A 21,318-nucleotide genomic window follows, 5' to 3' on the forward strand; every position below is an offset into this window, starting at 1 on the left:
GTAACTGAACGAAATTGTTCTTACCAGCATATTATGGATATCGTATAATTGTCATTTTGTAAAAGTAAGCTTCAACCAAACCAACGCGTGCAAATCACCATCGCCGACGCGATCATAGGCGAATGACAGGTCGCACGACCAGTCATTGGCCTATGATCGCGCCGGCGATGGCAATCTGCACGCGTTGGTTTGGTTGAAGCTGAAATAATGTACAGGGGTAGCCTTTTTTTTCGCATTACTTGAATAAGCAATGCACGCTGCGTCGTAGGTTACACTGAAGAACATAGGTACTTTTATAGATATATAAAGTGCTTTAAACGGTTATGTAGAGAGTAGGTTTTCGAGGGAGCACATATAATATTTGAACCCATGCAATGACCGTGACGTAATGAATATGTCCGTTTGTTTCTTGCTGTCTAAACCGCGGTTTTCCGATTTTTTTTTATATTGTATGTAAAAAAATACAGTTGGCTTTAGGGATGGCCAAGGGGCCACTCCCGCCGCAACTTGACCTATTTTTAATACTATGTTGCATAAATTAATATCATAAATTAGTAATAAAACATTATGACAATAAAGTGATCCCCTCCATTGTCAAGATTATCTTCAGTCTGAATTGTTATTTTTATTAAATTAAAAAGAAAGATCTTGAATTTGTCATTCTCACTAAAATGTCTCTAAAATATGATCGAGTGAAGCGATGGCTGGCTCATCCGTCATGTCTGTGAACAGGCGCTGCCTTCGGGGACTGGTCAAACCAAGTTGTCCTGATTTTTACGCTTTTAATTTTGGATGGGATGATGTTATAGCATTACTTTGCCACAGTTCCCATAGATAGTCAAAAATATTTTTGGTTACTTTAGTGTCAAAACAGTCACATTATTGGTAATAAAACATTGCACGATTGGAAGGGATCCTCTTCAATCTTATTGTGTTTAAGTTTTTTCAGTCTGAATTATTACTGTCATTAGAATATGAAAAAAGATATCTTGGATTTGTCATTCTCACTAAAATGTCTCTGGGGTGGTGGCGTGGTGAGGCGGGTCGTTACATTCTCTAAAATATGATCGAGTGAAGCGATGGCTGGCTCATCCGTCATGTCTGTGAACAGGCGCTGCCTTCGGGGACTGGTCAAACCAAGTTGTCCAGATTTTTACGCTTTTAATTTTGGATGGGGTGATGCTATAGCATTACTTTGCCACAGTTCCCATAGATAGTCAAAAATATTTTTGGTTACTTTAGTGTCAAAACAGTCACATTATTGGTAATAACACATTACACGATTGGAAGGGATCCTCTTCAATCTTATTGTGTTTATTAAGTTTTTTCAGTCTGAATTATTACTATCATTAGAATATGAAAAAAGATATCTTGGATTTGTCATTCTCACTAAAATGTCTCTGGGGTGGTGGCGTGGTGAGGCGGGTCGTTACATTCTCTAAAATATGATCGAGTGAAGCGATGGCTGGCTCATCCGTCATGTCTGTGAACAGGCGCTGCCTTCGGGGACTGGTCAAACCAAGTTGTCCAGATTTTTACGCTTTTAATTTTGAATGGGGTGATGTTATAGTATTACTTTGCCACTGTTCCCATAGCATAGATAGTCAAAAATATTTTTGGTTACTTTAGTGTCAAAACAGTCACATTATTGGTAATAACACATTACACGATTGAAAGGGATCCTTTTCAATCTTATTGTGTTTAAGTTTTTTCAGTCTAGAATATGAAAAAAGATATCTTGGATTTGTCATTCTCACTAAAATGTCTCTGGGGTGGTGGCGTGGTGAGGCGGGTCGTTACATTCTCTAAAATATGATCGAGTGAAGCGATGGCTGGCTCATCCGTCATGTCTGTGAACAGGCGCTGCCTTCGGGGACTGGTCAAACCAAGTTGTCCAGATTTTTACGCTTTTAATTTTGAATGGGGTGATGTTATAGTATTACTTTGCCACAGTTCCCATAGCATAGATAGTCAAAAATATTTTTGGTTACTTTAGTGTCAAAACAGTCACATTATTGGTAATAACACATTACACGATTGAAAGGGATCCTCTTCAATCTTATTGTGTTTGAGTTTTTTCAGTCTGAATTATTACTATCATTAGAATATGAAAAAAGATATCTTGGATTTGTCATTCTCACTAAAATGTCTCTGGGGTGGTGGCGTGGTGAGGCGGGTCGTTACATTCTCTAAAATATGATCGAGTGAAGCGATGGCTGGCTCATCCGTCATGTCTGTGAACAGGCGCTGCCTTCGGGGACTGGTCAAACCAAGTTGTCCAGATTTTTACGCTTTTAATTTTGAATGGGGTGATGTTATAGCATTACTTTGCCACTGTTCCCATAGATAGTCAAAAATATTTTTGGTTACTTTAGTGTCAAAACAGTCACATTATTGGTAATAAAACATTATACGATTGGAAGGGATCCTCTTCAATCTTATTGTGTTTAAGTTGTTTCAGTCTGAATTATTACTATCATTAGAATATGAAAAAAGATATCTTGGATTTGTCATTCTCACTAAAATGTCTCTGGGGTGGTGGCGTGGTGAGGCGGGTCGTTACATTCTCTAAAATATGATCGAGTGAAGCGAAGGCTGGCTCATCCGTCATGTCTGTGAACAGGCGCTGCCTTCGGGGACTGGTCAAACCAAGTTGTCCAGATTTTTACTCTTTTAATTTTGAATGGGGTGATGTTATAGTATTACTTTGCCACAGTTCCCATAGCATAGATAGTCAAAAATATTTTTGGTTACTTTAGTGTCAAAACAGTCACATTATTGGTAATAACACATTACACGATTGAAAGGGATCCTTTTCAATCTTATTGTGTTTAAGTTTTTTCAGTCTAGAATATGAAAAAAGATATCTTGGATTTGTCATTCTCACTAAAATGTCTCTGGGGTGGTGGCGTGGTGAGGCGGGTCGTTACATTCTCTAAAATATGATCGAGTGAAGCGATGGCTGGCTCATCCGTCATGTCTGTGAACAGGCGCTGCCTTCGGGGACTGGTCAAACCAAGTTGTCCAGATTTTTACGCTTTTAATTTTGAATGGGGTGATGTTATAGTATTACTTTGCCACAGTTCCCATAGCATAGATAGTCAAAAATATTTTTGGTTACTTTAGTGTCAAAACAGTCACATTATTGGTAATAACACATTACACGATTGAAAGGGATCCTCTTCAATCTTATTGTGTTTGAGTTTTTTCAGTCTGAATTATTACTATCATTAGAATATGAAAAAAGATATCTTGGATTTGTCATTCTCACTAAAATGTCTCTGGGGTGGTGGCGTGGTGAGGCGGGTCGTTACATTCTCTAAAATATGATCGAGTGAAGCGATGGCTGGCTCATCCGTCATGTCTGTGAACAGGCGCTGCCTTCGGGGACTGGTCAAACCAAGTTGTCCAGATTTTTACGCTTTTAATTTTGAATGGGGTGATGTTATAGCATTACTTTGCCACTGTTCCCATAGATAGTCAAAAATATTTTTGGTTACTTTAGTGTCAAAACAGTCACATTATTGGTAATAAAACATTATACGATTGGAAGGGATCCTCTTCAATCTTATTGTGTTTAAGTTGTTTCAGTCTGAATTATTACTATCATTAGAATATGAAAAAAGATATCTTGGATTTGTCATTCTCACTAAAATGTCTCTGGGGTGGTGGCGTGGTGAGGCGGGTCGTTACATTCTCTAAAATATGATCGAGTGAAGCGAAGGCTGGCTCATCCGTCATGTCTGTGAACAGGCGCTGCCTTCGGGGACTGGTCAAACCAAGTTGTCCAGATTTTTACTCTTTTAATTTTGAATGGGGTGATGTTATAGTATTACTTTGCCACAGTTCCCATAGCATAGATAGTCAAAAATATTTTTGGTTACTTTAGTGTCAAAACAGTCACATTATTGGTAATAACACATTACACGATTGAAAGGGATCCTTTTCAATCTTATTGTGTTTAAGTTTTTTCAGTCTGAACTATTACTATCATTAGAATATGAAAAAAGATATCTTGGATTTGTCATTCTCACTAAAATGTCTCTGGGGTGGTGGCGTGGTGAGGCGGGTCGTTACATTCTCTAAAATATGATCGAGTGAAGCGATGGCTGGCTCATCCGTCATGTCTGTGAACAGGCGCTGCCTTCGGGGACTGGTCAAATCAAGTTGTCCAGATTTTTACGCTTTTAATTTTGAATGGGGTGATGTTATAGTATTACTTTGCCACAGTTCCCACAGATAGTCAAAAATATTTTTGGTTACTTTAGTGTCAAAACAGTTACATTATTGGTAATAAAAGATTACACGATTGAAAGGGATCCTCTTCAATCTTATTGTGTTTAAGTTTTTTTCAGTCTGAATTATCACTATCATCAGAATAAAAAGAAAGATATCTTGGATTTGTCATTATCACTAAAATGTCTCTGGGGTGGTGGCATGGTTAACTAATATTAGTAATTTACCAGTATAATTTAAGTTAATGCAGTGTAATAAATAGGTTAAGGTGCGGCGAGGCTGGCGCTCGGGCCCCTATGCCGCCTTTTTTTTCAACCGACTTCAAAAAAAGGAGGAGGTTCTCAATTCGACCCGTATGTTTTTTTTTTCTATGTTTGTTACGCGATAACTTCGCCAATTATGAACCGATTTGAACTAATCTTTTTTCGGCGTATAGGTAATACCTCAAGGGTGGTCCCATTTAAATTTAATAATAAAAAAAATAACCCCCAAGGGTGGAAAATTGGGGATGAACTTTTTTATACGCAATAAAATAAACTAAATATGCGTAAATAAATTTTATATAATTAATTTGATCTGACACTGATGTATTTTATTTTGTTTATTTATTATTTTTGTATTGTGGGTATGCGACTAAAGCGCTCAAGATTATGGGCCAAACTGATTTAACTGATGCTATGAATGGCCACAACCACGCAGAGTGATTCGATCGATCGAGACTGTTTTGCGGACGTCGAGACACACACAATCACAGTATACACAAACGCACTTTAATACATTACAATTTATTATTATTATTATGTACACACACACAGTTTTGTTTATTAAATATTATCTTTTTATTTATAAATATCTTATCACATCTTTTCTACTTCGTCTATATCGTATATTATTATTTTCTACTACGTCTGTATATACATTTAAAATTTATACGCGCACTATTATTATTATTTATGTATGTATATTTTATGCAGTATAGGTTAGTGTCCGTGACTCTCACTCGGCATGGGGCACACTGAAAACCAGCGTCGTGGCTTCCCTCACCGGGGGCCACGGCATATGCTGAGTGGGGTCCCATTGCGATGGGCATCGCTGTGCGACAGGGTGGCACTGCTTAGTTTATTCATTCATTCATTGTATGTTTTATGTCACCTCTGTCTTATTTGCTTTTTTTTTTTTTCATTTTACCTCTTTTGTCTTTTGTGATGTCCATGGCAATAAATGTTTCTTTCTTTCTTTCTTTCTTTCTTTCAATATCTCCGCCGATTATAAACCAATTTGAACGATTATTTTTTTGTTGAATAGGTATTATCAAAAGGGTGGTTTCATGCAAATTTAAAGAAAATATTTCACCTCCAAGGGTGGAAAATTGGGGATGAACTTTTTTATACGCAATATCTCCGCCGATTATAAACCAATTTGAACGATTATTTTTTTGTTGAATAGGTATTATCAAAAGGGTGGTATCATGCAAATTTAAAGAAAATATTTCACCTCCAAGGGTGTAAAATTGGGGATGAACTTTTTTATACGCAATATCTCCGCCGATTATGAACCAATTTGAACGATTATTTTTTTTTTGTTGAATAGGTATTATTTGTGTTCACGCATTTGAAGTCGGTTTTTTTTTTTAAAGTTATATTGATATTATTACATTTAGAAATAAACATTTTATAAACTTACTTGTTACAATTTAATAGTAATCGCGTCGGTATCCTTCCGTTTGGCCAAATTACTTTTCGCCAAATTTCGCTTCGCAAACAACTTATCGCCAATGTTTCATTTCCCAAATAAACTTTTAGCAACTGTTACTTTTCGCACCACCTTTGCTGAAGGTTCTTTTACAGACATCTGGAAGGTAGGTAGACTATTGGTCCTCCCGAAGGGAAACGTCAAGCCTCTCTCTGACCCGAAGGCCTATAGGCCTATTACTCTTTTGCCAATCCTGGGTAAGATCCTGGAGCGCGTCATCATCTCCTGCGCTCCCTGCTTGCACCGACATATATCTGACGCTCAGCACGGTTTCACCCGTGGCCGGTCTACGGTCACGGCGCTCAAGTTCATTAACTCGATCACCGAGAACAGTACTGCGTCATACGTGCAGCTGATCTTCCTGGACATCTCCGGTGCTTTTGACAACGCGTGGTGGCCGATGATTTTGTTGAAGGCCAAACAGACCGGAGCTCCACCTAATATCTTCAGGTCATTGGTTAGTTACTTTACAGACCGGCGTGTGGGCCTCTATGTAGGGGCTCAAACGTCGTGGAAGCGCAGTACCATGGGATGTCCTTAGGGATCAATGTTGGGCCCGACACTTTGGAACCTCCTGCTCAACGACCTCCTGCTGCTGCCGTGTCCTGAGTGGGTACACGTAATAGCGTACGCAGACGATGTGACAATCGCTTGGTGTGACCCTCGACGAGGCTAGGTCCTATGTGCCGCATGCGAAATTGATTGATTTACAAGCTGCCAATGGTTTTGGCAAGACGTCATGGGGCGTGAGATACCCCGCCCTAAGTGTGCTGTACGCAGGCATTTATGTGGCCACGATGACATACGCTGCGGCCGTATGGTACCGATGCTCGTCGATTTTTGTGATGACAAAGGTGGTTGGAGGGAGTACTCAGCGACCGGCGCTCATTTTACTCACGAAGGCTTACAGGTCGTGCAGCACGGCAGCGTTACCTGTAAGTCTCTCGTGCAGGACGACTTGCGGAGGAGGGAATCCAACTGGCCCCCAGGGAGCGCCGGGAATTGAAGCGCACCATTAGAGAGGATGCCGTGGCCTTTTGGCAGGAACGGTGGGATGCGATAATTCATTTGGTCAAATTATCATTTGGCAAAATTTTACTTGGTCAAGTTTTTTTATGGCAAATTTTTGTATAGCAAATGTTTTTTGCCAAATATCCAAATAATTTGATTGATCAAATTAACACTTCATATACTTACCCACAAATCAAAGCATAAGGCACATGATCATGGTTTTCTTAAACAATAATTTTAATAATAAAATTGTATGTTTGCAAAAAGTAGGTATTGCAGAAAATAGTGGGTTAGGTTAGGTTAGAACAGTGACCATTAACGCGCGAAGGCGAGCGAAGCGTGCCGCGGTAGCGGCCGCCGAGCGCCAGAATCACCTCTTGCTTGCGATGTGATAATTTGGGAAACGTTTTTGGCCAAACATTAGTAATCCAATCACGTCATATTATTAGTTACTGCACGCTATGGCTGTAGAAGATTTAAACAAGATTTTTGGCGAGAAAATTAATTTTCGCAGGACATATCCGGTTAAATATCCGTGTTGTAGTTTTATTTTTTATTTTATTTTTATTTTATAAAAAAGGTTCACCAACAGCTTATACACTAATACATATTAGATAATTTTAAACTTATTCTACAGTATCTTACTAAATGTAAAGCCACTTACTGGCGAACACAACTTGCGTTTACAAAGAAGACTTTAAAAATAAATTCCAAAATATACCATAATTACTATTCTTTGGTTATAAAAAGATATAATATAATAAAAATCTATGTAATGTTTTTTTTTTTAATTAGCTAAGCAATAAAAGTAGGTATTAACATTGTACAATCATTAGCCATCCAATAATGTTTCTCGAAATTTACGTAATGACATGGAAAAGAGATCAATGTTTGTGGAGCGATTATATTTATTATACAACCTAAGCACTCTCGGGACTGGTGAGTTTGCACCTAAGACAGTTCTTCGAAACGGAGTAATAAATGTGTCTATTGGGTGGCGTGGCAAGCGCAGAGGAACACGAAAACGAATTCTCTCCACAAGTTTCGAGCAACACAACTTATTGTTTAAAATCTTATATAAAATGATTAGGTCAGAAAGGTCCCTACGCTTATCCAGGCTATTCATATTAAAAAGATATAATCTATCCTCGTAGGCTAAGGCCCTCCTCGCAATACCCTGACGAAAGCAAGATGTCTGGTAAACTTTTTTTGAACTCTTTCTATTCGTAATGAGTGATTAGTGTAATGTGGTCCCCAGACAGTACTAACTCTGACATCAAACTGTTAATAATTAAAATCCTAAACACTTCTTAACGTATTTCGTTGCATGGAGTATTCAGTTTTTTTATGAATACTGGGTTTTAATCAATATTTAACGAATACATAATAGTCCAAAACCAAATGATATAAAGATTTTTTAACAATTTTACAAGAAATTGTTTTTTTTTTATAACTCTAAAAACATTTAAAACATAACGTTACTTTTCTTGTTATACATTTAGGACATACTTTTTTAATTCGAATCGACACTATACGAATAGTTAAAAGGAATTCATATTTTTAATCACATTTAAGTCATAAATGTTGCTACACAACAAATACTATTGTTTATTAATTAGTACCTGTCTTTGTTAATAATATTAAAATTTGCAATAACTTAATATAGAACCAAAAACTTTTTTCTCTTAATGTGTACATATTAACTATAAATTAATAATAAATATTGACAACCACCTACCTTGTTTTTATTGTAATTCAGTTTGTTATGTTTGTTAGCTTATTCACATATATAACAGAATAGTACTTTTTAATAATTTCATTTATTTAAACAATAAGAATTTTGTTTTGGGTGCACTGTTTTTAATGTCTTACGTAGGTACATATTTTATGTTCGTCCATTTTAACCTAACAATGAAATTGTGATAAAAATGGGTCTCATTTTGAGAACTGCTGTCTGTTCCCTCGCAATATTATCCTAATTACCTCTTGTCTTTGAAGTTAAAATTAATTATTTGTCAGTTTCAACTACTCTGTTCAATATTTTCCTCCTTCTTCTCTCGTTGATGAGATAGATGTGCGACGGATCTCGAGCACTGTAGGTCGTAGGTGTTAAAACATCCTATCGCTTGTCTTGCTGAAGACAAGTGAGCATTGGATATACACTACACCGTTTGTTTTTATTTGGGCTTTCACTTCTTTTGTACCTAATGTTTACTATATTTTCAGTTTAGAATTTTCTTATTATTTTATTACCATTATTCTTTCACATTCTTAATATTAAAGTTACTCCTTTTATTTACAAGTTTGTTGTTGCTATCATGCATGAGGTAATTTTATTGTTGAGAGGGTTTTCATAATGGACGTGACATTTTCTTTCTTTGCCAGGAATTGCTACTTGATCAATTTCATAAAATTAACATTAACTAAAAGTTTTTTTACTAAACATTTTATGAAAATTACCTAATGGTTGTTAAACTTTGAGTATTCTTGAAATAAATAAGTAACGTTATGTTTTAAGTGTAACTTGCTATTTTTTAGAATGTTTATTCTTGTTAATTAATATTTAAGTACTATTTAAAATTACAAATAAATAAATTTTGACTTTGTTTTTGTAACCGTTTATAGCACTTTATATACCTTTAAAAGTACCTGTTTTTTAGTGAGACCTATGATGTATTTGCAATGTTTATTTAAGAAATGCGAAAAATGGCGACAGTTACATTATTAATTTTACAAAATGACAATTATACGACGATCCTTATTATGCTGGTGAGAACAATTTCGTTCAGTTTCGCTTATGACGGCATTAACTAACTTCATTTGAACACATCCATTGCTCATTGCTTTCTGAACCACGTGTTGTTTGTTATATTGACATACTCGTACTTGTACCTGGACACCCTGATATTCCGTCGACGCTGAGGTGTTTGATTGACACCCGGGACATTATCGACCGGTTATTTTCTCTGCCCTGATTCGTTAACCCTGCATCTTCCCTCCGCTCGACCTCTTCAACTTTATGCTCGTGCTGTGTTGGCTGTCGCCTTCACACTCTTCGCTTCGATGGCGTCACCCTCTCTGAGGCGTCTGCCTGTGTCACCCACGTGGATCAGTGACGTCCCCTGCAGGCTGGGGGTGTCGTCCTAACAGTCTTCCCCTGTCAATCAGTTCGTTCAGTCAGCGGTATCATTCTCTCTTCCTTCGTTTGGTTGGCTGAGGAGGCTCCTGTTCCGAATCAGGCGCTAATGTCATGGTGATTCCAAAGTGATTACGTTATATTCCGATATACCACTCTTACAGTAATGGGGTGATATTTTTCATATTCCATTTCACTTTGCTTTCCCATCTTCTCTTACATTACTGCACACGTAAACACTCATCATATACAATATCGGCTTACCCGGGCAAATCTATCAAATTTTGGATTCATTTCAGTAGCTGCTTTGCAATTGCTTGCTGCTTTAAAATGCTTGCGCTGCTTGGGCTTAGAATTCATTCATATTCATATTATTTATTTGCTAACTAATTGTAGCTAGAAGATCGAATTCGCCCAATAGGGCGATCTAACTACATGAAATGGTTTTTATTTAAAATAGAAAGACCCGTGTCTTTCTATGTGTCTAGGTATGTCTTGACGCGATATTTATGAATGAGTTACATTATGTACTCACTGCTTGACGTTTAGTTATAATGGGTGGGACGCGAATGATTAAAATCAGTTTTTAATGTTATACATTTCATGTAGGTAGATGGGGAGTAGAAGGGAGAGTGCATAACAAAACTAATCTTACTAACCATTGGCTTGCCTTTAATTAATTATAAGATCAAATTAATGTTATGGTACTATCCCATGTGCCAACCTCACCTGCTCGCGCCAACAGCCGGCTGTTGGCGGCAGCGGCGTGGCTCACCGCGAGAGTGAGACGCTCCGCTGCGGTGCTCCCTGCTGTCTTACTGACGAGGCTCTGGCTTTAACTAATATTTATGGCTGTCTTTTACTAACATTGTATGTCATGTTATAGAGCTTGCAGATGGACTAACCAGGCTGGCAGTGTGTGGAAGCTAACTTGTTTATAAATGTGGAAACATCTCATTCACACAAAACACAGATGAGCCGTGCAATGCTTTGATGTGTCTCTAATTATACATCGATGTAAACTCTAACAATGCATAGCCAAATATAAATCTAATTTTAATATGTTTTATATTACAGATGACAAACGATTTATTAGTAATATCACTGTTTATATCTTATCTGGATAAGATACTCAATTAGACATCAAGATGACTGTCACTCGTACACTCAAAAGATACTAAGAGTAAGTATTAAAAATATTAATAAAATTATTATTTAATTTATAAAAAGACTAGCTTTTGCCCACGGCTTCACCGGCGTGAAATTTTGTTTGTCACAGATCGTCATAAATTATAGCCTATGTGTTATTTCTGGGTTATAAACAATAATACTGTAAAGTTTCGTCAAAATCCGTTCAGTAGTTTTTGCGTGAAAAAGTAACAGACATCCAAATTTTCGCATTTCTAATATGTATTAGTATTTTAATCTGTACTACATATTTTATATTAATTATTTCAGGTATAGAAGCCAAAAGAGAAACATGAGTGATGCAAAAGTTAAAATTGCTACGATGGTGCTCACCACATCTACTCGCAAGTCAAGTTCCTCAAGATGAAGCATTAATAACGCAGCCCTGACAAAATAATGCAAATTTGAAGAATTCATAAACATAAAAAGAACTAACTACTAATTAAATGGTAAACGCAACTTCAATCTTCAGATTTATATTTATATAAATTATACAATTATAATTGTCTTATTTCAATTATAATTTCACTATTAATAATATTAATATGCTATCTATTTCAGGTATAGACTAAAAGAAATAATAAAAATTAAAATGTAATATAATACTTAGCTACCTACGTTTCGCTACTTCATACTGAACTGAACCGGAGCCTGACAATGCATCACACGACCTTTTTCTGATTATGTAAGTAAAACAATTTTACAACTCAATCGCAATAATCAATAGTAAGTGTTAAGATACCATAAACATTAAGCTTGGGCATATCTTTGGAGTACTCAGCCAGTGTTCTTTTTTCTTTTCACCAACTGTCGTTAGGTCATAATAACCTCTCTACTGGCAGGTGTTCACGCGCGCCTACTACCTTTGTTTAAAGGCATTTTTTTTATAAAAAATACTTTTAACAAAATTTAACCAACAGGTAAAACGCCATGAATAGAATAGAATTGATCACATCTCACAAGGAAGGAGGAGTGATATCGCCAAGAAGAAATTACTGTCTCAATGCGTAAAATATTACTCTACGAAGCAAGAAGGCTAAGAATAAAGAAAGAAAAGAAAGCAAAACATAAACGCAAGACGCAAATAGTAGTTCACGATACGACAAGTAAGTGTACCTAACATTATTACGCTAAACGACCAAGAAATATGAGATAAGTAATAGGCTAGATGACAAAATTTCAATTATTTGTCCGTCAGACAGATAATTAGAAAATATTAGACTCATAATTTTTATGTTCTTTTATAATTAAATAATAACAGTGCTACATCGAGTTGAAATGGCGCTATACGTCACGCTTGAGTAGAATTTTTACTCAAAAATGATGACACGCGACATTTCCACTCAATTTAATACTGTAATTATTCGATTATAGAAAAAAAAATATGAGTCTAATATTTTCTAATTATCTGTCTGACGGACTAAATATAATTTTGATTTCATTACCCAGTCATCATCCCTATTGTATATTATTGCAAATCCATTTCCGAGACATGTTCAATATTACTCTTATAAAATGAATTCTATGCATAATTTGAAATCTTATTTTAATTAAACGCAAATGTCACACAATAAATGCCTGCCGCATTTTATTTAGATGTCACTTTAACTAATAATTAGGTATTATGTGATAATACTACCACACATCCACTCACCTCTATGTTGTCATTTCTTAATTACCTATAGTCCTTTTTTGCGAATAAAATATAAGAGAATGAAATCATTAAAACGAAATAATTACAACTGTCTTTTTATTTCCAGGTTCATCAGTATCATGGAATTATCGACATTGGACTTGAAATCTCAGTTGAAGTTCCGGTATTGGATTGACGACAGCAGTCAACTATCGATGAACACTGATTTGAAGATGCTTGACGTTCTATAGAGGAAGCAAGAAAATAACAATTAGAGATATTTACAGATTAAAACATAGTAGTTATGCACTTTTATTCAAATTAATATTGTTTACTGATCAGTAATAATACCATAACCCAAGACTTGTAGCAGCTTATGCTGAACCTCATCATGGCTCTTTTGTTTTTTTTTTTCTTTATTTTTCATTTTCTAATATTAATTTAGTGAACATAAAATGCCAGCTACTCGGATATTTAGGTGATTTGGGACTGATTTTTTAATCGTTGAATATCTGCTGAAGAATAAACATTTTGACATATTATCTCATACTATTCTTCAGTTAAAAGTTCTACGACGATTGAGATATCAGCCCATAAGTTTTTTTTTAAACTGAGGTGGAATTGTGTAAAGCAATCGTTATCATTTGACAGTTACGTACGTAACATAACGTACGATAATTCTGTCAAACGCTTTAACTGATTTTATCGTACGTTATGAACTGTCAAATGATTACGATTGCTTTACACAATTCCATCTCTGATCCAGATTATTTTTCATATTTTTTTCATTTGTATAGGAAAATGTAACATAATCATTTAGCCAATGTCAATTTGCATTCATATTATAAATATTGCACTTGAAATGATGATTATTATGATTACATAATATTTTGGAATTAAACATGTCTTAGCTAAGTAAAACTACTCGAATTTCACTATCATTGGAATTTAATATTTTTCGCTTATATTAAAATCGTAGCTTGATCCAGTCATTCTAGATAACTTAGATTTTTAAATCCGACTGTCAGCACTGAAGCTACATGTGGCACTTTTTTCCCTTTAAGCTTATGTCTTTTTATTTAATGTACTAAATGATAGATCAATTACGAAAGTAGATTGCTCCTTTACAGAAACATAGTAATATTACAGTCAAATGTATGCTTTCAAAAGTTGTAGAATAATTGTTTAATCATTATAAATATACTATTTGAAGCATTTTTTTGTTTTTTCTTCATTAATTAATTAATAAACACTGTAGGTTGAGTTATAATCACACACAGGCTTAACTGTCTCGCACACAGGCTTAATATCTTTGATATCTGTTTCCTAAACAGCTTTCATTTAGGTACAACATAAGATGATTAAATTTGAATAATATGACTAAACTAAACTGCACTCAAACTTTCATGTAACATATAGCACTCCATTAACAACGGTAACTAGAGAATGCTTGGAAATAAAATCGATAGGTGGCGCATTGTTAAATAGTAATCAATGATGATAGCGCTACGATGCGCCTCCTGTCGGTATTATTTCTAAAGCATTCTGTAATTTCAGCACATTATCATGATAGACTACATTCATTCTTAACGACAATAAAATTAATAAACAAGTAGGTACACTAGCTATTACTTTTATTATTATGAATGCATAAGATTTTACAATAGAGTTGATTATTATAAAATAATTTGTAATTTGTTAGGAGAATCTCATAGGTACCTACTTCCGTAATATATAGCCAACAAATAACTAAGGTAATTGAATCAAGCATATAACGACTTCCGGTCAAAAATTTGGACGACGCCTCCTGCAAAGGGGTCGTGCAAATGACATTTGACCATTTTCATCTCGATCTCCTGGCAACACTGGGAGCTACGGGGAAAAGTATTTTTTTCGACATGGGTGTCTTTAAAGTTAAGGACGGACAGAAGGAGATATGGCAGGGAAAATCTGAAAATAGGGTTTGGTCGGTTATACGACCCAGACTATGGGAAAAATCCAAAATCATGGAAAATCAAGATGGCGGCAGAGCGAGCGGCCATTTTGTAAAAAGTTTCAGATTTCTGATTTTTCAAATGCGTTTTTCGGATAGTTGGCAACATTTGGGAAAGTCGGTTTGTATGGGGCGATTATGTAGTTTGTCAAGGAGTATTATTTGAAAAAACAAAAATTTCCAGTGTTGCCATACTTTGGGAGATTTGGTCCAAAAATGTCGAAAGTAGAAATAACGACTTCCGGTCAAAAATTTGGACGACGCCCCCTGCAAAGGGGTCGTGCAAATGACATTTGACCATTTCCGTATCGATCACCTGGCAACACTGGGAGCTACGGGGAAAAGTATTTTTTTCGACATGGGTGTCTTTAAAGTTAAGGACGGACAGAAGGAGATATGTGGGAAAAAATCTGAAAACGGGGTTTGGTCGGTTATACGACCCAGACTATGGGAAAAATCCGAAATGTCAGAAAATCAAGATGGCTACCGAGTGAGCGGCCATTTTGTGAAAAGTTTCAGAATTCTGATTTTTCAAATGTATTTTTCGGGTAGTTGGCAACATTTGGGAAAGTCGGGTTGTATGGGGCGATTATGTAGTTTGTCTAAGAGTATCGTTTGGAAAACCAAAAATTTCCAGTGTTGCCATACTTTAAGAGTTTTGGTCAAAAAATGTAAAAAAAGGAAATAACGACTTTCGGTCAAAAATTTGGATGACGCCTCCTGCAAATAGGTCAAACTAATGACATTTGACCATTTTTAGCTCGATGACCTGGCAACACTGGGAGTTACGGAAACTCAAAATTTTGGGACATGGGTGGTTTTAAGGAATTGTTTTACGGGATTGGGTTAAGTTAGAAAAAAAGTAAAAATGGGGTTCGGCGCGGAAAATGGTCCAGATTAAGGCAAAAATGCAAAATTTTGGAAATCCAAGATGGCCGCCAAGCGTTCACCCGTTTTCCTAAAGGGACTAAATTCTCCATACAAATTGTATGCAGGGGGGCTTAGCTAACGTAGAAAAAGGCGAGGCCGAAGGCCGAGCGATAGTTTAAAGCCTGCGAGTCGCCATAGATTTATTTTTAATGCGTCAAAAAAGGACTAGAGCCCAGTGACAGACAAAAAGGCGAGGCCGAAGGCCGAGCGATGGTTCAAATCCCGACAGTCGCCATAGATTTACTTGTGTTGCGTCAAAAAAGCAAAAGAGCTTTGCGACAAACGATAAACGCCCCGTGTAATTTTTGCGAGGCCGCAGGCCGAGCGCCGCGTAGGGCGAAGCCCGGAGCGGCCAGCATCGCAGATCTAGCTTTTGTAGCCCGCGTAGCGACCAAAGCTAGTCTATAATATATAAAGCTCGATTACCACTCACTGACTCACTCACTGACTGATCAGGGGTATTTTTGGGGTATTTAGAGGGGAGAGGGGTAAAATTGTTGGTGTTTGTTTTAAACTAGATTTTTTGACTGACAGCTTTACCACATTTTTTGAACCAAAAAACAATAATATTGCGGAAATTTTTGAAACATCAACTTTTTTGTTTTTGTTCCTGAATTTTTTCTTTTTTCATCGTTGGTTGAGGTTGCCAAGGTGTGTTAAAAAAATGTTAGAAAAAAACGGAAAAACAAAATTCCCGCGCCGCACAGTGTGTTATGGGACTGTATAAACGGACATTCTCATTGATTTGATGAAACGTATAGAGCTCAGTTATACAAACATGATAGTAAAAGTCCCGTTCGAAAATTCCACGTAGTTTTCGCTGTATAAAAATTCAAAATTACCTATTTTTTTACTTCAAAATTATGCAAAAATATTCTCACTCGTTAACTAATAACATTTAATTCAGAATTGTTATAATACTTCATAGAGCTCTTAAACTACACGTAATAAGCGTATTAAGTGCTTCGTAAACGCATTCAGTTAATTAGGAAAAATGACACAAACACTATGCACATAACAGGCGGGATTTGAAACTTTTTAGACATGAATTATTCCTTCCAAAATTGTCGACCCTAGACTCGTAAAAATTTTATTAAGACGTTTTATGTTTTTTCTCAAATATATCACGGAATTTAAAGCTGATTTTTTTTATACAAGTAGATTAAATATCAGACTATATCTTGCAATTAAAAATGTTTCCATATATTAAGGTATAATTGAGAAAAAAAATTAAAACAAAAATCACTAAAATCATTTTTCCCAATTAACTGAATGCGTTTACGAAGCACTTAATACGCTTATTACGTGTAGTTTTAAGAGCTCTATAAAGTATTATAACAATTCTGAATTAAATGTTATTAGTTAACGAGTGAGAATATTTTTCCATAATTTAGAAGTAAAAAAATAGGTAACTTTGAATTTCTATACCGCGAAAACTACTTGGAATTTTCAAACGGGAGTTTTATTATCATGTTTGTATAACTGAGCTCTATAAGGTTCATCAAATAAATGAGAATGTCCGATTATACAGTCTCATAACATTCTGTGCGCCGCCATCTTGGATTGAAAATGCGATTTCAGGGGTGTGTTTGGAGAGGTGTCATTTCGATATGCGCAATTGTTTTTGAAAAGGACAATGGGCAAAATGGTACCCGGCTCCAATAGATATGTGTCTAGTATCGTTTGAAAGGTCTTACCAAGATGAACAACTTTTACTATGACCACCAGCCTCAGATCTGGTTGTGTACGAAGATACACATACTTTTTTGCAGAATGGTACCCGGCTCCAATAGTTATGTTTGTAGTGTCATTTGAAAGGTCTTACCAAGACGAACAACATTCACTATGGCCACCAGCCTCAGATCTGGTTGCGTTCGAAGATAAAGATACTTTTTGTATAACCTAAATATCATACAGTATTAAAAAGAAACCACTTTATTCCAGCCAAACTCGAGTATATTTCCACTTACACACACTTCAATTACTCAATATTCAACTCACAATAATTATTATCACAGCTATCGGACATAGATTCGTCAAGTGGTCTGAGTTCTATCGAAGCTAACAGAGTAATGAATCTGAGTGAGCTCTAGGCCTACAACAAGCCCCTCTATCCCCTCCACATTACCACTTCCTTGCCAAACAAGATTTGCAATTGTTAACAGTGTTGCCACTTTTTAATTAACAGTGTTGCCACTTCTTATTTTTAAAATATACTAAAATCGTAACATATTTTACAATTCACTAAAATAATAACAATATTTTCTAAAAATCATGACATTCGGCCATCTGATATTGTGCTGTCTCCCGACGCACACTTATTTAAGAAAAATGTATAACAATAACTAAACATAGTGGATTTGATCAAATAAATGAAATAAATAAATACTGGTACATTCATTCCTTAGTGGTATAATTAATATACATAGTTAAATCTCATGAACTTGATTGTTTAAATAGTAATTTAGTTAAATCATGACATTCACTTACATTTATTAGATTAGCTACGAATTAAATTCATTATACATCGAGCTTCATTCCTCGAAATTAGAAGAATAATTGTAGTTTCGTGCAACTACTCGCTAATCATACACAATAGTTTAAAGTAATAAAAAAATAACACAGGTAAAATAAAATCCTAAACTGGTATCCCCAAGCAGTCGTCATAGTGTCATAACGGTCGCTCGTTCAAACTTCATTCGTGTTTTAATGCTTCGCTAGTCTACACGTAAATTCAAATTCTACCCGTCTTGCAAAGAAAATGCCGAAAAGGAGTAGTGACGAAGACTGTGATGAATACATTAGGCGCAAGATGAGAAAAATCGAAAAGAAATTGCGCAAACGCAAAAAGCGTTCTCGTCGTATATCTTCGGATAGCAGCGACTCGAGGATGGAATGTGCCTCGCCCGTGCTATCAATAAGCGAAGGTAGGTCTAACCTTTTGTAATTATTGTTTCATCGGTTACTTCAGCAGGTGATACGAATGGCAATTTTAATTTTAAGCCAGTAACGTAATATAGTGAATTAGTAATTTTATTGAAAATTTGCAAATACCTTACTTAATTTTATTTTCTCTCTTTTCGTTTTTCGCTATCAATAAATGCTTAAAACATTCAAATGTACAAATACTAGTGTGTATTAAGGTTACTTTGTGACTTTATTTACGCCATGTAAATAATTTTGTACAAATGTAGTTTATGATTGCAAGTAACCGATGTGTATTTTTACGAAATAAACAAATACTTAGCGATATCGCTTTGTAAATAATTTTGTTCTCGTAATTAAGTTATCCTATTAGAGCTATATGCTTTGGATATTATTTTCTAAACGTGCAAAATAATAAAATATGACATATTTTATGCACTTTTAGATGGCCCAGGACCGCAGTTATCGGAGGCCGTGGTTTCGACCGAACATCTCGGTTTACCCACACTTGGCGTGGACTTAGAACCCGCCCCAGCGCTTTCCCCGCCGGCTGATCCAAGTACCGAGGAATGTACGCTAGATAATGATATTCTCGAGATGTTAGGCGCATCTCCGTTAGAATCAAAAAAGACTGGAGATGACATCCAGAAGGACATTGCGTTACGATGGGAGCATATTGCTACTTCAGGCCTCTCAAAAGACGCCCGGAAGGAACTTTTAGATAAACATTTAGTTCCTGGAAATTCTTCAAAGATTGGCACCCCGATTTTGAATCCTGAAATCAAAGCCGCGTTATCAGACACCATGATTGGCAAAGACAAGGTTTCCCAAAGCAAGCAATCGCAGGTAGCGTCCGTCATTGCTTGCATCGGAGAGGCTCTCACCAAGATTTTTCAGTCTGATCATAAGGATACCTCAGTGATAAGACCTCTTCTTGAAGGCGCTCAACTTTTCTGCGATTTACAACACTACGAGTCGATGAAAAGGAGAAGCTTTATATGTGCATCTATTAAAAAAGAGATCAAAAGCCAGATTTATGAGACAGGAATCGACAAATACTTGTTCGGTGAAAACTTGGCTGATACTCTTAAGGCAGCTAAAGCCATTAATAGATCCGGAACTGAAATAAAGGCAACAAAGCCTAAAGCTGGATCATCACGCAGTCAGTCTCGTTCTTTAAACCCGAGACCTCAGCTGGCGAGTGGCAGGCAACCAGCCAAGAGGAGACAGGAGCCTGCTGCATACGCGCAGACCCCTGCCCCATTACCATTCCCGGCTACATCGCAGTGGCGCCAGTATCCAGCGCAGCCGCCACCGCTGCCGCCGCCTCCTCCACCGCCCCCACCGCCTCCGCCACCACCGCAGTCGCAGCAGCGGCCCAAACAACGCCCGTATCAACGTCGTTAGATCCGGTACGCTCCTCTGGGAGACTTGCTTTATTCTATGATCATTGGTGTCAAATAACTAACGACCCAACGATATTATCGTGGGTTAAGGGTTACAGCATTCCTTTTTATAAGCCAGTTATACAGAAACGAGTTCCCCTACCTCCTAAATTGTCAAAAGATGAAATCAATAATCATTTTGAAGCCATAAAAGAGCTTTTGGATTCGGGAGCTATTTCTGAATGCGAACCAAGTAGTGATCAATTTTTATCCAGCTACTTTCTGATAAAAAAGAAAAATGATAAATATCGTTTCATTTTGAATTTAAAATCATTAAATAAATTTATTAGGACTGACCATTTTAAATTAGAAGATCTTAGAACAACTCTGAAATTAGTATCCAAAGACTGTTATATGGCTTCTCTCGACCTAAATAATGCATATTTCTTAATTTCGGTAGACAAACGGTACAGACAGTATTTAAGGTTCCAATGGGACGACAAACTCTTCGAATTCAATGTTCTTCCTTTTGGTTTAAGCACAGCCCCTTACGTTTTTACCAAACTGCTTAAACCTGTCATGTCTGTGCTGAGATCATTAGGTTATCTTTCAACCATTTATTTGGATGACGTATGTTGTATAGCACCGTCGTATCGAGAATGTATAATGAATATGGCACAAACAAGGGCCTTGTTTGAATATTTAGGCTTTCTAATTAATGAGGAAAAGAGTTGTTTTATTCCTTCCAATAGATGCACGTACTTAGGATTCATAATTGACTCCAGAAACTTTCAAGTCTGTTTACCTGATGCTAAAAGACATCACATCTTAACAGAATTAACAAAATTGAGTCGTCTTCAACGTTGCTCAATTCGACACTTTGCTCGTGTTGTTGCCCAGGTGTACAATATGGTTGGCTTTACACAAAGCAGATGGAAAGATGTAAATATCTTGCTCTCCTGCAGTCTGATGATGATTACGATGCTTATATGAATATACCTACATATTTACAAGATGATTTTAAATGGTGGATTGGTTCAATTAAAAATGCAATTAATCCAATTAGAGAAGATATTTACACCTTAGAGATTTTCTCTGATGCAAGTAAAACTGGGTGGGGGGTAGTATG

At 36.3% G+C, this 21,318-nt stretch overlaps 1 protein-coding gene across 1 annotated transcript; it reads left to right on the forward strand.

Annotated features, from left to right (window-relative positions):
- The first annotated feature begins 18,597 nt into the window (after window positions 1-18,597).
- LOC135087394 (uncharacterized) lies at window positions 18,598-20,211 on the forward strand. Its single transcript, XM_063982160.1, has 2 exons — window positions 18,598-18,806; window positions 19,250-20,211. The coding sequence occupies exons 1-2, from the start codon at window positions 18,641-18,643 to the stop codon at window positions 20,209-20,211; spliced, it is 1,128 nt and encodes a 375-aa protein (XP_063838230.1). The 5' UTR covers window positions 18,598-18,640.
- The last annotated feature ends 1,107 nt before the right edge of the window (window positions 20,212-21,318 follow it).

This window comes from Ostrinia nubilalis, assembly GCF_963855985.1.
Source record: "Ostrinia nubilalis chromosome W unlocalized genomic scaffold, ilOstNubi1.1 SUPER_W_unloc_3, whole genome shotgun sequence".
Lineage (NCBI taxonomy): Eukaryota > Metazoa > Arthropoda > Insecta > Lepidoptera > Crambidae > Ostrinia > Ostrinia nubilalis.